At 52.6% G+C, this 17,299-nt stretch overlaps 5 protein-coding genes across 5 annotated transcripts; 3 read left to right on the top strand and 2 right to left on the bottom strand.

Moving 5' to 3' along the window:
* Window positions 1–550: 550 nt before the first annotated feature.
* On the top strand, window positions 551–2,408 carry VTN00DRAFT_10355 (uncharacterized protein; the record flags this gene model as incomplete). The annotated part of the gene is made up of 5 exons (XM_069427002.1): window positions 551–664; window positions 869–1,746; window positions 1,805–2,010; window positions 2,096–2,223; window positions 2,346–2,408. The coding sequence occupies 5 exons, from the start codon at window positions 551–553 to the stop codon at window positions 2,406–2,408; spliced, it is 1,389 nt and encodes a 462-aa protein (XP_069284117.1).
* A 275-nt stretch (window positions 2,409–2,683) lies between these two features.
* Window positions 2,684–3,690, bottom strand: VTN00DRAFT_10356 (uncharacterized protein; the record flags this gene model as incomplete). Its single annotated transcript, XM_069427003.1, has 3 exons — window positions 2,684–3,000; window positions 3,107–3,251; window positions 3,355–3,690. The coding sequence occupies 3 exons, from the start codon at window positions 3,688–3,690 to the stop codon at window positions 2,684–2,686; spliced, it is 798 nt and encodes a 265-aa protein (XP_069284118.1).
* A 1,162-nt stretch (window positions 3,691–4,852) lies between these two features.
* Window positions 4,853–6,478, bottom strand: VTN00DRAFT_10357 (uncharacterized protein; the record flags this gene model as incomplete). Its single annotated transcript, XM_069427004.1, has 3 exons — window positions 4,853–4,947; window positions 5,001–6,366; window positions 6,470–6,478. The coding sequence occupies 3 exons, from the start codon at window positions 6,476–6,478 to the stop codon at window positions 4,853–4,855; spliced, it is 1,470 nt and encodes a 489-aa protein (XP_069284119.1).
* A 1,188-nt stretch (window positions 6,479–7,666) lies between these two features.
* VTN00DRAFT_10358 (mitochondrial 54S ribosomal protein uL2m) lies at window positions 7,667–8,992 on the top strand (the record flags this gene model as incomplete). The annotated part of the gene is made up of 2 exons (XM_069427005.1): window positions 7,667–8,833; window positions 8,891–8,992. The coding sequence occupies 2 exons, from the start codon at window positions 7,667–7,669 to the stop codon at window positions 8,990–8,992; spliced, it is 1,269 nt and encodes a 422-aa protein (XP_069284120.1).
* A 1,745-nt stretch (window positions 8,993–10,737) lies between these two features.
* VTN00DRAFT_10359 (uncharacterized protein) lies at window positions 10,738–16,667 on the top strand (the record flags this gene model as incomplete). Its single annotated transcript, XM_069427006.1, has 9 exons — window positions 10,738–11,074; window positions 11,160–11,484; window positions 11,547–12,066; window positions 12,125–12,616; window positions 12,673–12,921; window positions 12,995–13,752; window positions 15,086–15,466; window positions 15,543–15,855; window positions 15,954–16,667. 9 exons carry the CDS (start codon window positions 10,738–10,740, stop codon window positions 16,665–16,667), a joined length of 4,089 nt encoding a protein of 1,362 aa, XP_069284121.1.
* Window positions 16,668–17,299: the final 632 nt, after the last annotated feature.

Raw genomic sequence — 17,299 nt, forward strand, 5'->3', positions numbered from 1 at the left:
TCTTGTCGCTCATCTATCTCTCTGTTCAGGGACGGCGTACCTAAATTGGGTTTTTTTTCTTTTTCTTTTCTCCATGAGAGTTATTAATAGGCTATGGGTGGTATTTTTCGGGTGATTGGTTCGACTACAAACAAAACTGGAGATCCATAGAGTATGTATTAACAATGGTGGCATATCAGTCTTATTATCGAGTCTTAAAGGCGGAGACCGTGAGAGAGCAGCGGCAATTTATGAAGTTTTGTACAGAATATAATTTCTCACTTGTAGCCAAGCGCAATGTCTTCTGTGCAGCGGTTCATAATGGCATCAAACGGCGCGTTGTGGTGCAGCGACTGTAAACGGCTTTATTTTCCACTGTTCGCGTCCCGCAGCTTATTTTATATCTCTAAGGTTTTTCAAACATGCCACCCGAGACCCAGTCCGCGCATCATCGGTCGAATTAAGCGCCACGACCGTGCAGCTACCAATCAGCTAATCTGAATACAATAATAAATTAAGAAAACATACAAAAGACCGCTGACAAGTCACGTCTCGCGCGGTCGGGGCCAGGATGGAATACCTGATCCGCTTCGCACAGGCGCACGAGACTTTCCGGCGGCCGGAGATCCAGGCGCTGGCGACGCTCGCGGGGATCAATGTCGAGTTTCTGTTCTACGACCAGTATGTATGTAGCCTGTTCTCTTGTTTGTTACTTAAAGGTGGACTTAAAGATGGAAGTTTTTGGTCTTCTTTTTTTTATATATATTTTCTTTATCTTGGTTTTGTCCTGTCCTATCGATATTTTTTTTATGATACCCCTCTCTACTTCTACATTTTGCCTCTTGTCTCTCACATCCAATCCCACTGCTAAAACGACATGTATACCTAGTCCCCCTACTGCATCGTCAAACTCCAAGATGAATCCGCCGCGCGCGCCCTCATCGCGCGCAGCATCCTAGCCAGGGACATTTACGAGCTCTGGGGCCGCGGCGCCACCTACGACGAGCTGCACGCCGACGTCCGCAGGCGGACCTCGGACCGCTGGCATGGCTACAGGGACGTCTCGTTCCGCTTCACGGTGGACTCGTTCGCGGGGAAGCGCAGCAACCGGGAAAAGACGGACATCATCCAGTCGTTCGCGTACATGGACTTTCAGGGTCCGATCCGGCTGAAGGATCCTGATGAGGACTTTTGGGTCCTCGAGGAGTATGTCTCGGATGTGGAGGCGTTGGCGCCGACGACGGCGGCGGAGCGGCCGCAGGTGCTGAAGAGGATCTATTTCGGGAGGTATCTTGCGAAGAGCAGTCGGGAGGTCGTGAATAAGTACGATCTGAAGAAGAGGAGGTATATCAGCACGACGTCGATGGATGCGGAGTTGAGTCTGGTCACGGCGAATATGGCCCTCGCTGCTCCTGGGAAGGTCTTCTTTGACCCGTTCGTCGGGACGGGGAGTTTCTGCGTCGCGGCGGCGCATTTTGGGGCCTTGACGCTGGGGTCGGATATCGATCCGCGGAGCTTCCGGGGGAAGGAGATGGAGAAGGGGAAGCCGATGGGGTTGTTCTCCAATTTCCAGCAGTATGGCATCGAGAGCAAGTTCCTGGATGTCTTCTGCTCGGATCTGACGAATACGCCGCTGCGGGGGAAGCCGTTCCTGGATGGGATCGTCTGCGATCCTCCGTATGGTGTTCGTGAGGGATTGAAGGTCCTGGGGACCCGTGATGGGCGTGGGAAGGAGGAGGTTCTCATTGACGGTGTGCCGGCACATTAGTACGTTTGTCTACTTCATCTCTAGATATATATCATGATCTAACACCAGTTGATATAGTCTACCCGGCTACATCGCGCCCAAAAAGCCCTACGGCTTCGAAGCGATGCTGAACGACATCCTCAACTTCGCCGCGCGCACGCTCGTCCCCAACGGACGGATATCCATGTGGATGCCCACGGCCAGCGACGAGGACGTGGAGCTGGAGATCCCGACGCACCCGAGCCTGGAGGTCATCAGCGTGTCTGTGCAGCATTTCAACAATTGTCAGTATTTCCTGCATTTATTCAACATTACAAAAAAAAACAGCATACGCTCGAGTGAACGAGGGCTGATATATATCTCGACCAGGGTCCCGCCGCCTCCTCACCTACCGGCGCCTAGCAGAGGGAGAAGTCTCAACGACGATAAGCACGCGGCGAAAGCAGGACAATCCGAGCGGTGTCAGCGCGGACGATCTGAACGAGTTCAGACGGAAGGTGAGTTAGTTTCTCTAGTTCCAAGTCCTCCCTCTCCCTCCCCCCTTCTCTCTCTAGCACGCGATTTGCGATTTGGGTGTATAAAATTTGGTTGGATGTTAACATTTTGGTTCTGAATCCAGTACTTCAGCGTCAAAAGCGCAAAAAGGCAAGCTACTGCAGCGGAAGCGAAGAGTTCAGAGTGATATGATATATGAAAGACCAAAAAAAATAAAATAAATGAAAGAGAAAATGTGAATTTGGGGGGCGGGAAATAAAAAGGAACAGAAAAAGTTACTCTAATGATAAACCCATGTCTGTTTTATGAATGAATCCGAGATTATTATTTATGCACGAATAAATAAAACTATAAAGTCACTTCAATAATTCTCGCTCATCCAGCCAGCCAGCAACTGGAAACAAGCAAATATCAAGAACTAATCCAAAGCTAGAACTCAACTCCGCAAACCTCGCCCCAACCCTACAGCTTCACACCACCACCTCCTCCTTTCCTAGCACTTCCATGTTCATCCCCACCAAGATCAAACTCCAAATCCACACCCTCCACCTCCCTAACCCTTCTCACTTCCCTCGCCAACTCCTCCCTCATCGCCCTCGCCAGGACCTCTCCCTCCTCGTCGTCCAGCTCCTCCCGCTGGCCCCGACCGAACATGATCCAACTTCTACCCGTCTTGGTCGCACCTGCGCCTGCGCCGGTGCTGGCGCCAGTACTGGTGAGAGGCGGCCGGGGTATGATATGGAAGTGGATGTGTGGGACGACTTGGGCGGCGAATGTCCCTGTAAACACAAATTAGGTATTATGTGAATGAGAAGTTGGGGGGGGGGGGAGTCATGGAAATGGAGTATATATATATAAAAGGGGTAAATGGAATGCAATACATACCATTATTCTGAACCACATTCCAATTCCACTTCTGTACCTGCATCTGTCCCTGCGCATTGGAATCCTCCTTATCATCAGATTCTTTCCCTTTTCCTAGAACAACGCTCATAACGACCCGCGAGATGATGGGGAGCCATTTCCCAAGCTGGCCTCTTTATATTAGCACCATCCCCATTACCGCCACAAAACAGATACGACACAAAACAAAGAAAAGAAGATAAAGAAAGATAAAAAGAATCAACACGCACCTCCATCCCAACGCCCACACCCACCCTCCCCAAATCCTCCCAATGCCCCCTCGTCACGACCAGCACGTGGCCCCTCGTCAGGGGCATGATGTCCAGAAAGGCGAGGACATGTTGTGTTGAGAGGACCAGGTGCGCCTGCGCTTGCGGGGCTGATGTTTCTGGCTGGGGTGTCTGTATCGATGTAATGGAGGATGATGGTTCAGATAGAAAAGAAGACGGCGGGATAGGCGGGTAGGCAGAGGCGATGGCGCAGAAGGGACAGGATGGGGATGGGGGTGGTAAAGAGGAGGCGGGGGAAGATGAGGGAGAGGGGTGATGATGTGAAGGAGGGGGCATTGCGGGGTTTAGATTTAGATGGATCTTCTATTCAGTAGATCATGGATGATTAATTGAATGAAGCTCTTGAATGGAACTAATTGTTCAAGGATAGATGTAAGCCTGGGGAGCGATAACGGTCTTTGTGATGCAGATGACGACCGTGTATGGATCAAATTTAATGGTATAGTGCAAATGACTAAGATCGCGCGGGAAACTAGCAGAGATCTCAAGTTCCAGTTTCACAATGAAGGTTTGCTCTGCAAAGCTGACATGTCTGCAGAAGGATTGTTGACTACAAAGTCGGAGTTCATTCGCTGGTCGACCGTCGTCTATTGGACCGAGGTTCGGCATCCGCGCCTCCACATGAAAGCTGTACTGTCTACAACATTCCATGAGGACCAAGATCTGAAGAATCACTGCTTCATTCCCAGAGAAAAAGACGCTATTTACAGACTCCGATTAAAGCAATACTCGCGATACAAAAAGCAGCAAACCAAAACACGGCGATCGAAATAGCTCATTCAGCCAAACATCGTTCAAGGCAGAAGGTGCGAATCAAACAGAAACAAGATTCTCCTAAACGCGCATTATTTTATCTTGAGCCTCTCGTACCCTGTACCTGTTGAGCCTGTTACACACCCTTTCCCATCCTTCAAGCTTTTCCATCTCTGTACCGGGATGCAAGGAATGAACTATCCAGTAGGCAAGTTCCCGCCCCCTAAAGTCTTTTTTGTTTTGAAAATATAGCGCCCTTGTTCGTTATGTGTGCAGCGCACCGCAAATCGATTTCCATGGGAAAGGAGATGAATTGGAAGAGCTGCGCAAGGAACCGACGCCCGGGCAAACCCAGCAGGAAGGACAAAACCAACAAATCACAACCACAAAGAACATATTCCCGACCCTGGAACATCCGACGCCTACAACACGGACAGGGGTAGAAAGCAGAATGCGAACGGCAAAAAGCAATCAGAAAGCAGAAGACAAGCCAAAGCAAAACAGATGAGCGCCCCACACCAGTATCGAAACAATTTATGCCAAAGACCCTAGTCAGGATATAATAATGCTGTCATAACATGCAACAGATAGACCGTCAGCCGTGAGAGGAATAGGCAAGGAAATGCGCGTGAGTGATTTCTTCGGCTGTCAGCTGACGAGCCTCGGAAACCCGGTCATTTCGATGCTATTGGCTGGCCTTGTAGTTGTAGCCTTCGGTAAGCGAGCTGTTGATGTACAGATGGTGATACTTCTTCGCCCACTGTCGTGTAAGGATAGATGCTGGGAAGCTGTTAGACTGGATATAATCGAGCGTGTGCGAAAAGCGAACTTACCCTTGAGGAATTTCTTGCTTGCATATTTCTTGAAGAATGCCTCGTGGGAGACAGGACGGTGAAGATAATCAATCATTAATCTGAAGACCGGGTCGATCTCTTCCTCGGTATAGCCGGCGTAGTGTGCGAGGGTCGCGTCCCAAGGACCCCGATCCAGAATCAGACGCGCGAGGTACATGGCTGCCGCGGCAACGTGGCTCTGACGGTACTCCATGAACCGGTGGTCCAGGAGGCTAATCTCCATCAGGTACTTTCCCAATGTTCGGGTCTGGATGTCGTAGTTGTCTGCCTTGGAGATCCTGCGGAGGAAGTTCATCGGGTTCGGATAGCTCATGTTGTAGTCAAGGGTAGCAAGGATGTGACGCTCGGCATCCAAGATCTCCTTATCCGAGAAGGTCTCGTCGGCAACATGGCTGAAGTTTGCAACATGGGGCGAGAGAACCTCCTCGTATTTCGAGGCGATGAACATGGCAGCAACGCCGACGAGCTGCAGACGGTCAAGAGCAACAACCTCTGCAGAGAGGAAACGATCGATGATGTTGACGGCAAGGAAGAGAGTCTCGGGCAGGAGGCGGAAACGGGTATGGACCTCGATGAGCCAATCGACCAGGATGCCACGCATCTTCCACTCCAGGTCTGGCTGGTGCTCGATGTAGTCTGGGTTCGGCAGGGTCTCTCCCTCGAGTTCCTTCAGGTAATCGAAAATCTCAACGACATACTCGGCAGCCATGAGAGGGTCATCCAGGTCCTCTGTATCGAGATCGGCAACGGCATCCTCAAAGCCCTGCTTTACGTCCACTGGCTGGGAAGCAACATCCTCCTTGACAGGCTGCTTCTCCAGAGCAGCCTTCTCGACAGCAGCCTTCTTCTCAACGTCAACCTTCTTGCGAGGTGGCTCTTCGGCCTGGAAGGCCTCTTCTTTGACCGACTTCTGACTCGATGTGCGCTTCACGCCGCTTCCGGGGCGCTTTGCCTCTGTCGTTGCTGCGGGTTTCTTCGTGTTGTTGTCCTTGGCACCGAGCGCGGTTCGCGACGTGTTGGTGCGGGTGAGCTTCTGGACACCTCCAGCTTGTGTCGTCGCCTTCGAAGCCAAGCCAACCTTGCCGGTGGTGGCTTTCTTCGTCTCCTTAGCATCGACATTCTCCGTTTTTGTCACGTTGCTAACGTCACCGAGGGCAGCGCGTTTCCTCTGAGCGCCAGTGGTCGTGTTAGTCGCGGCCTTCTTGGTCTGAAGGGGCTTTTTGGCGGCGTTCTGTACTTGGGCATCAGGGGCTTGGAGAGCCGCTGCCTTGGCCCGTGTTAGACGCGTCGAGGGGCCGTTCTCATCATTTTCATTCGTGATGGTACGCGTACGGAGGCTCCGTGCCTGGCGAATTGTCAATGAGGACGTGAACATGGTCTGAGACAGTCGTGATGCCTGGGGAATAGGGGAGATGTTTCACGCGTCAGGGGAGTCGACAGGTGCTTACCGGAGGCATGATGGTTGACCCTCAGGGGTGAGAGGAACGCGTTAATAGGGTGAGAGGAAAGGAAGAAGCAAGTTTACAGGCGTTCGAAGAATACAGGCGGCGTTGTCACGACTATCTGTGCAGCATTCCTGTTAGATGGTTGACCGTGGAGATCAAATGCCAGAGGCACGGGATTGCAGGCCCACGTACCACGCGTAATTGAGCCAATGCAAAGAGAAACGCTTCAATTGCAGGTCCTCAGAGGAACAGAGGTAGAAATAGCGGAGGAATCTGGTGATTGACGATGCTGCGAAGGCGCATGCGAGGGTTTGTTGATGGTTGTTAACGGATGGGACGGGACCGTGAACCACAGGCTCTACCGCGCGACGCCCCACGCAAAAGTGGGCTGGGGAGCGAGCTTCAAGCGGTGTGCGAGAGATGCAGGTGAGACACTCGAGAGTGTGCTGGAGGAGTTCGACGCTGCAGGTCCGTCTGTTGGACGTATAGGCACGGTCGAGGTGGATGAAGTGGTGAATTGAAGGTGTAAGAGTTGGCAGGGCAAGGTGATGTTTGGCCCTACTCTAGCGCAGAACTGGCGTCCAGGCAGGCGAGCAGTGCCCCACGACACAGGCCAACGGGACCGCGTGGAAAAGGTAGGAGATGCTGCGGTAGGGGGATGCACGGATAGGATGCACAGATAGCAGAACAAGAGTCAATGGCAAGTTGACTGCTGATGAGAACTAGATAGAGAAGATATCGAGGGATGGAAGACGAGGGGGCAGGGCGAGAAGAAGTAGGAGAGAACGAGGAATTATTTGCGGTGGTGGAGAGACAGCCTCATCGAGCGGGTAACGGCCCCGGGAGCGTTTTTGAAGCGAGGGACGCAGCGAGGAGCGCGCCGGTGGAGCCGCAGGAGAGGGAAAAACAGCCGTTGCCGGGCAACCGCACGCGACGTCGCGGTGCAGCGCGCTCTCTGCTCACGACCCCGTGACGTGTCCGCACCGCCCCCTGGCTGCCTGCGGCCCGAGGCCCCGACTCCTGTGGCGGTGTGACATCACGTGATATACCAGCCACACCGCCCGCGATCCCGACGCTGCACTTTTTGCGGATGACGGCCGTATATCCCCAGAACCCCTCCCAGCGTCGCAATTGGGCCCAGGACGTCGTCGAGGTCGAGCCCTTATCTACGCCGGCGTCCGTCGACTCTTCCTGCCCGCCATGCTTCAGCCCCGGGTGGCCCTGAGGGGCCTACAGCTCCCCTTCAGATGCCTCTCGTCGATATCGTCCCGGGCACCATACCTTCGCTCATATTCGACCGAGGTCCAGCAGCCCGAGAAGCCCCAGCAGGAGACCCCTCCTCCGGCCGAGGAATCATCCACCACCTTCGACCCCAGCATCGCCTTCGCTCCTCCCCCAACCCGCGACGAGGCAGGCGTCCAGCTGCGCACCTACAAGCCCCGGACACCCGGTGTCCGACACCTGCGGAGACCGATCAACGACCACCTCTGGAAGGGCCGTCCCGTCCACAAGCTGACCTTCCCGAAGAAGGGCCAGTCGAGAGGTGGCCGGAACAGCAGCGGCAGAGTCACCGTGCGGCATCGCGGCGGTGGTCACAAGCGGAGAATCCGTATCGTCGACTTTGAGCGCAAAGCGCCCGGCCCGCATGTCGTCGAGCGGATCGAGCACGACCCCGGACGTACCGCCCACATCGCCCTCGTGCGGAGCCAGGAGACCGGCAAATTGAGCTACATTCTGGCCGCGGATGGTATGCGAGCGGGTGATGTCGTCCAGAGCTACATGTCCGGTATCCCGGAGGACCTGTGGAAGAGCATGGGCGGAGTCGTCGATCCCGGTGTTCTTGCTGCCAGAACCGCCTGGAGAGGGAACTGCCTGCCCCTCCACATGATCCCCGTCGGAACTCTGATCTTCAACGTCGGACTGTACCCGGGCAAGGGCGGCAAGCTCTGCCGCAGCGCCGGTACGTTCGCAACCGTCATCGCCAAGGGCGGCGAGACGCCGCAGAAGGATATCACCACCATGGGGCCGGAATTCACGACGGCGGCGGACGGCACAGAGAAGACGGAGGAGGCCAGGCCCCTGACCCAGCGCGAGAAACAGAAGATCGAGCGCGCCGCGAATCACGTCACCATCCGCCTCCAGAGCGGTGAGGTGCGACTGATCCACAAGGACTGCTGTGCGACCATTGGCGTCGCCAGTAACCCCAACTACCAGTACACCCAGATCGGAAAGGCAGGACGTTCACGCTGGCTTGGTATCCGACCCACCGTTCGTGGTGTTGCCATGAACGCCATGGACCACCCTCACGGTGGTGGTCGAGGCAAGTCCAAGGGTAACGTCGACCCGAAGAGCCCGTGGGGTCTGCCGGTATGTCTCTTTCGATATCCCCTTTCCATCTATATGACTTACTAACTGCAATCACAGGCCAAATCCGGATACAAGACCCGTCCCAAGTGGAAGGTCAACAAGGCCGTGGTCGTCCCGAGACCGCGGAACCAGGGCAAGCGTCGCAGAGGATACAACTAAAAGCGTCCATCTTTTATTTGTCCACTTGTCTTGGTACGCGTATTGTGATATTGCTCTTCTTGAAGGGGCTTGCAACTTATATTTGCAGCAGCTCCTACACTGTTCTACAAGGAGGAACTTAGGTCCGCTTCTTCTTGTACTATAACACTATGAACCCTCGGGACCGATATGTTGTTTCCATCGTCTACCATCTCCATTTCACGTTTCTCTTTCCCCTTCCCGCCTCCGAGCCACGCGTTATTGAAGGAATAAAATTGTACAGTACGAACCAGCGGACAGGAATAGATAAAAGAGGAAATGATTTATCTTGGGTTTGATTTCATTCATCCGCTCCATCTGTGCTATACTCTTTTTTAGGTTGTCTGGTATAGTATGGTAGGTAGTTTGTTCTTTGTACTTTGTGCTTTTCCAGTAAGAAAGACAGAGGCCGAGACATGCTGCGGCTGTTATTTCCTAAAGCCCGACCTCGTTCATGCAAGGGCATTGGAGTATGTACTGTACCGTAGATGCAGGTTGGTCAAAGTGAAAGAAAGAACTATACGAGCTAGTGATTCCCCGCACATACCAATTGAACTTGTGATTCGTGGCTTCGTTGGAAAAAAAAATTTTTTCCCTTCCTCTTTTTGTCTCTTCGTTTGATAATGAGTTTTGTGGAAGACTTTGTGGTGAGTAGTACACACATCCTAGGAGCGGCTGTATTTTGCGAACTTCTCGGGTACAGGAATATTGGTTCGGACTTCGGACAAAGGGGGCATAATAGGTATCCATGTGCGGACTCAAGGTACCTGTTACAACAAGGTTACTGCTGCTAAAGAGCACGGATCTTGTGGAAGTTCGATGGCGGTTGAGTACAGTAAGTACCTAGTGAACCTTAAGCAGTTGAGTAAGTTAAGTTAGGTAGGGCTGCTTTGTAAGAAGACTGTGGAGACGACGTCGATTAGTTATCAGTCAGATAGCTTAGCCAGGACTCCCCAAGGGCCCCGACCCGCCGAAATCGATACGCATATTGACAGGCGCCCCTCAGCCCACGATATCACTTTGTGCCTGTCCGTCCGTCTGTCTCATGTCCAACAGGACAGTGCCTCAGCCGCAGACAACTCAGGGAAAAAAAAGAAAAGAAAATAATAGTGACAATGAACAAATGAAAAAAAGGGCCATAACTCAAAAGGGTATGTGCTATTATCCGCCCGCCTTAACAACCTACCGGACCGCAGGCGAAGAACTCCGCCCGTCGCAGGAATCGCTAGAGAAAGCTGTGCCGCAGGGCTGGCCTGGCTAGCATTATAGCCAGCAGCCAGCCGCCAGCACGCCTTTAGCTAGCCTGCATCCTTACCAGGAGCCAGGGTCCTTGCCTCAGGGCGCTTCGGATTAAGTTAAAGTCTTTGTGTCTGCTTTGGACGGTGTTTGCTGAGAGTCAGGCAACCTCTTTTAGACGAGACGAGACGAGACCACGGCAGTACTTCGGATCGAAGCTGAACGACGGACGATCACTTCTGCCAGTTTCTGCCGGCTTGCGCATCGCATCGCATCTGTTCTTTCTGTCCCTCGCTTGCTCTACTTCCTCGGATCTCTGTGTTTTGTGTTCCCCAACTGATTGATAAAGCGTCACCTGCTCTGCGCCCACATTGCCGTAACGGCCGTCCGCTCTCTCTAAAACATCGTCAAAACTATCTCTCACGACCGTCACTTCATATCCGGTCCCCGTTCAGAGAAAAAAATCACATCCCCCCTTCACATCTGTCGCTATGGCGGGCCCGAACTCGCCATCTGCAGAATATTTCAACGACCTGTCCCAGACCCAGACGTCGCAGTCTCGAACGTTAGGGAGTAACAATAGTGATGGCGCCGGCATAGCTGCTGGTTCGACGCCTCAAAATCAAAACGAGGGGGGAGACAGCAGCTATATCCCGCGGACAAAGCGCATCGCATGCGTGGTCTGCAGGAAGAGAAAGCTGAGATGCGACGGGAAGAAGCCCAGCTGCGGCACTTGCTCCCGGTTGGGTCACGAGTGTGCATATGATGAGGTGCGCAAGAAGAGCGGTCCGAAACGGGGATATGTGAAGCAACTGGAGGCTCGTCTAGGTATTGTCTTTCCTATAATCCGGAGGCTTGCGCGTCATTATTGTCCTCCAGGAGATATTCCTTATTGACCTCTTGCCATGGATAGCCCAGGTGGAGACCCTTTTAAGAAGCCAGGAGCCAGAATCGATACGGAATCCAGCGATACAACCGCAGTCGCAACCGCAGCAGCACCAGAATGCCTTTGCTAACACAGTACCAAATGATCCGATCCAAGGAATGCCCGATGTCCCTATGCTTCCCAATGATATCGGTAGCCAGATTCAGTCTCTTGCTCAGACATTCGGACAACCACAACCAGACCAACCAGGTTTGCCTGGCGCAGACTTGGGGTTTAATGGGGAATTCCCCTGGGAGATGGTCAGTCTTGGATTGGAGGAGCCATTGCCAGCTCAGGATGTAATCGATGAGCTGTACGTCTTCCAGAACAACGTCTTAATCGATGAAATCCAGCTCCTAACAGAACGCCCTTTAGCCATCAAATCTACTTTGAGAAAATTCATCCCTCTATGCCGATGATACATCGACCACGATACTTGGCTGCCATGAATTTGGCACCGAACGTGCGCCCCCCAGTCTGTTTGCGGTATATAGTCTGGTGCCTTGCGGCATCCGTAACCAACAAGTATTCCTTCCTGCAGGAACATTTCTACCAACGCGCGCGCAAGTATGCCGAGATGGACGAGATGAAGGGTCACGGGGAGAACATGATCACCGTAGCCCACTGCCAGTGTTGGTCGCTCATCGCACTGTACGAGTTCAAGATGATGTACTTCCCTCGTGCATGGATAAGCACTGGAAGAGCCTCCAGGCTGGCGTTGATGATGGGTCTTCACAGGCTAGACGGCCTGGGCCTCGACGTAAAGCAGTGTCTAGCGCCGCCTCGAGACTGGACAGAAAGAGAAGAGAGAAGGAGAGCCTTTTGGATGGCTTTCTGCCAGGATCGATATGCGAGTATTGGAACTGGGTGGCCCATAATGATGGATGAGAGAGATGTAGGCGCTTTGCGCACGTTGGATGCGGTTTCCTTACGGATGCTGACAACGTCGACAGATCCTAACGAACCTGCCTGCCACCGAGGAAGCATATGTGAAGAGCAAACCGCAGCGGACTGCGACTCTCTCGGAGGTTCTGTCTGGAGAAGGCACCTCGACCTTGTCTCCGTTTGGCGGCGTTGTTTTGATGGCGTGTATCTTTGGGCGAAACCTTACGCATCTACACCGTCCTGACCCGCACGACAATGACAACGACCTTAATGGAGAGTTCTGGAAGCGCCACAGAAGCCTCGACAACATACTTCTCAATACTTCTTTGTCATTGCCAAATCAGCTTCGCTTGCCCAATGGAATTTCGGATGCCAATATCATCTTCTGCAATATGTGCATCCACACGTCAACCATCTGCTTGCACCAAGCCGCAATTTTCAAGGCGGAGAAGAACCGTATGCCCAACCAGATCATAGCCGAAAGTAAGCGAAGGTGTATTATTGCTGCGGATCAGATCGCCAGCATAATGAAGATGGTCAGCCACCTAGACTTGTCTGCGGTATGTCTTGGGATAGGTACATGGATACTTGTATCAAGCAAACTGACAGTTCACAGATGAATCCCTTCGTCGCTTTCTGCCTCTATGTTGCAGCACGTGTCTTTATCCAGTACCTCAAGTCTCGTCCGGACGATCAGACGGTTCGATCGTCTCTGCAGTTTCTCCTTTCCGCTCTAAACGCACTTAAGCACAAAAATCCACTGACCGAATCGTTCCTTGTTCAGCTGGATGTTGATCTCGAGGGCAGTGAACTCGACACTCCAGATATTGGTACCAAGACCTCTTGCACAAAGAAGAAAGGAATTGTAAGTGACCTCCTTTTCCGCCAGTTGTGAGTTATTGTCTGCAAACTTTGGCCGCTGATGGTGTATCGTCCAGCCTCGAGTTCAGCTTGATGATGTCGACTGTTCCCCGCTGTTAACTATCCGCCAGTCTCAATCATCTGGTGCTGTCCTTGAGAGTCCTCTACATGGCTCGACACCTGTGGATCTCTCTGGAGCCTCTTATGTTGAGGCCAGTTACAATGTGCTCAGCACAGCTCCCCTGCCAAGCCGGCGAAAACAGCCAGCTATCCAGCAGTCAAATGCAACTGGTGGTTTTAGTTCCGAGCTTCAAGCATCTCGCAATCCTACACCTGGAGATGATGAGAGCGGACAACAGAGGCCGCATATGGATATAGATTTTTCGATCGATATGAGCCTGAGCGACCGTAACCACTCGTCGGACCATCCCACGCCATCAACCCTGAATTCGTCATCAAATTCGTCTTTTACTCCCTCCAGGGCTGATCACCCATCCCCTCAAAAGCAGCAGCAGCCGCAACAGTCAAATGCGGTTTCTTCCAATGAATATCCCACTACCTCAGTGGAAACCGTCCCAAATCCGATATCCATGTCTCCGAACAGTGCCGCGTATCTCGCCAATGTCCAGTCTTTCAACAACCAATATTTTGGCTCCGTCCCCGATACGCCGCGGGACGGTGGCACGGGAAATCCTTTCGCTATGACGTCCGCGTGGGAATACCCGGTGAGCACTACTTCGACCGGAAATCTTGATGCAGCGGTGGGAGCAGGAGGCACGGGGATGACTCCTCTTGGTGATAATAACCAGTGGACGCAGATGTTCGATGGGACGGGGTGGGAAAATTGGCGAACTGGATGAAATGAAACGAAGACCGCATTTGTTCGGTTGATTCATTCGTCGGGCTACCTGATCAGATTGTCTGGCTCGATCTTGACCTGGTCACTGGGACATCACGGAGGTTGGTGTCGCTTGCAGTACCTCACCGGTGTTGGTCCTTGGTCAGACAATGGTCGTATTTGCCTTCCTGAAGTACGGACTCCGTCAGAGTTCATATAGTATCGGCTGCACGCAACCTTACTCGATTCGAATGTTATAATCAGTTATGACATTACGAAATGCGTTTGCATTTTTCTATCGGGTCACGATGCTTGCCTGGCAAGGAGAGTCGACTTCACTATCGGGTGATTACGCCCCACTTCAACTTGCCAGCTGGTAGCTCTCCACTCTTCCAAGAAAGAGAGAAAGAAAAAAATGAATAAGGGTGTTAAGACACCGCCCCACGACTTGAGCTACTATACTCGAGATCCGTATCTCCCCGTTTTTCAAAACAGAAACGGACTTGCCCGGGAGTCGACCGGCTCCCCAGCGCGACTCTTCCCACTCATTTTGGTTTGGAGCGAGGAGTTTTGGATGAATGGATATGGGTATATGTCATGACGATCTTATGCTTATATGTACTATAGATTTCTCTATTTAATTTCTCCCTTTTCTCCTACTGGTATGGGTATGTATGCCATGTATCTACTTTTCTCTTTTTGCCGGACCTGGAGCCACAGAATGGGTCTTGCTCGGAATGAGATGCGGACAGAGGAGTCCGGGAATGGTGGTTACGTTTCTTCTTTTCACTTCTTTATCTTCTGTTATTCTTTCCGCCATTATTCTTTTAACGACTTAGCATTGAGACAGCTGAATGATGGGAAATGAGTGCTGCGTGACGAGGTATTAGGTATGTATGGACCAGACGGGCTGGACCATAAGAGGTTCATCAATTGATTTTGGATTGATTGAATTTGTCATTGGAGGTAGTATTCATGCACGTACTGCATTACAGCAGATTCATGACCTTAGAGTACCAGGTTCAGGACATCTGGCAGGAAATGATTTCATATTATATATTAGAAAGGTTGCAAAATAAATGTTATGGGAACATGATGATCTGTTATGACCTCTAATGGCTGTTTGCTCGGCACCACAACACACAACAGGGAATGCAATCTGCACATGGTTAAGAAGTGAATAGGACATCAAGAGGTGAAATAGCATGGAAGGAAGAAAACTTCTTTTTTTTTTCCTAGGATGTGGAACCCTGTTTTAAACAACTGATATTCTGTAAGACCTGGTGGACCTAGAAAGGTCTACATTTATCGGGAGATGTTGATGCCTCAGGCCACAACACTCCCAGCGTCTCCGGACGACGACCACCATCCTCCGCAGCAGCTTCTCGATCCCACCGCTCCTCTTCTTGCTCGACGTCAATCCCAATGCTCGCGAGACCAACTCTGGCGTGAGATCCCGATCCCTATCGCGATCCATTGACCTTGACTGCGCCGCCGACGGCCCCCTCGGGCATGCATGTGGGCTTTCGTCGCTGCCGCACCCGCTAGAGCAGCAGCAGCAGCAGCAGGATAACAACCACCAGCAGCAGTCCGCGATGCCTCCCCCTCCTCCCCGCCGTCTCGTCCCCAAGGATCGGTTCGCGCACCTCTTTGGAACTCTCAAGACACAGAGCTATCACGATCCCGCCGCGCGAGGGCCCGGGTCTCATACGTATGTCGTTCCCTGCTACTCTTCAAAGAGCGTCCGACATGGAGCTGGCTAGGTATTAACTGATCTGATATCTCAGGATCCGCACGCTCGCATGGAACCCCACGGGCCAGCTCATCGCCACGGGCTCCGCGGACCGCACGCTCCGGATCTGGAACCCTGACCGCGCGCACGTCAAGTATTCGACCGAGCTGCGCGGCCACACGGCGGGCATCGAAAAGGTCGTCTTCAACCCGGTCAAGGACTCGGAGCTGGCCAGCTGCTCCAGCGATGGCACCGTCCGCTTCTGGGATGTGCGCTCCAAGACATGTGTCAGCAAGCTGGATGTTGGCGGAGAGGCCTTTACGCTGTCCTGGTCTGCGGATGGGAGCGTGGTTCTTGTTGGGAGGAAGGTATGCCTGGCAGCGCTTGGCCTGTTGGCTGAAAAGACACTACACTAAGGTCGGGACAGTTTAAGGATATGATGGACTGATATGAAGTCTACATATAGGATGACACCTTAATCCCCATCTCTGTCGACAGTCCACCGACCCCCTCCATCGTCACAAACGGCACCTCCAGCGCAGCAGTCGCGAGCCCTTCGACAACAGCAAGTCCTATAACTGGATCTACCACCACGTACACAGCCCTGGATCCGCACCCCCAACCCATCCAAACCAACGCAACCACCTTCTCCCACCACATCCCAACCCCTACCTCCCCGGACCTCGACCTCCTCGTCACGACGGGCGACGGCACCGTTAAGATTCTCTCCTACCCCTCCTTCACGGTGCGACACACCCTCCACGCCCACACCTCTGCATGCCTCTCCCTTGCTCTCTCCCCGACCAGCCGCTACCTCGCCGTCGGCGGCTCCGACGCGCTCATCTCCCTCTGGGACACGACCGACTGGGTCTGCCGGCGCACTGTGTCGAGCAGCAACGGTGGCGCTGTGCGCGGCGTGAGCTGGAGCTTCGACGGACGGTTCCTGTGCGGCGCGTGCGATGAGGCCGGCTGCGGCGGGAACGGGCTGGAGATTTTTCACGCGGAGACGGGCGAGAGTGTGTTCACGGTGTCTACGGGCGGGGGCCCGAACACTGGGGTCCCCGCTGTTGCGTGGCATCCGTCGCGGTATTGGCTTGCGTACTCGGTCACGGCGGATGGGCCGGGTAGTGCGGGTGCTGGGGGGTTGAGGATTGTCGGGGCGGCGGGTGGTAGTTTATAATTGGAACCGTTTACCTACCTAACCTAGATACCCAAGCCATTTGATCTGGAGGGGGAAAAACATGGGATTATATTGAATCAAAGATTCTATACAAACTAAATAAGTGGTATGTATGATTGCTTACATCGGATAGAGAGGGACGTCATTATAGAAAATCTCATTCGGGTCCATTTCCAAATTCGTTAAAATATGGGTGGAAAGGCGGCATGTATTTCTGTGTGCTTCTGTCTGAAATGAATAGACATATTAAATGGGACTGAAGACGTTCATTCATCAGATAAGATGTATCAACATCAGTCTGTGTGATATTGTATATCCTGTAGGCAGTAGTGCTACTGTAATAAAATGCATATAGTTAAATAACTACAAATGGCATAAATTCAATCAATTAAATTAAAATGCGCCCCTGGAGGGTGCTTGTAGCAGGGACACCGGAGGCTTGACGGTTGAGATGAGATGGGGTCGGTTTGGATCGCACATACAGTACACGTGAACCTGTGATCCTAAATTGACCTGTTTCATTTCTCTTATATTACTCAATACCACCTGAAAAGCAAGTAGAGAAAACCTGCCTTCATCTAGGTAAAAACCGTTGACAGATAAATACCTATGTAAGATATACTTTGCACACC

The sequence above is a fragment of the Thermoascus crustaceus genome (assembly GCF_041956765.1).
Source record: "Thermoascus crustaceus strain CBS 181.67 unplaced genomic scaffold VTN00scaffold_9, whole genome shotgun sequence".
Taxonomy (NCBI): domain Eukaryota; kingdom Fungi; phylum Ascomycota; class Eurotiomycetes; order Eurotiales; family Thermoascaceae; genus Thermoascus; species Thermoascus crustaceus.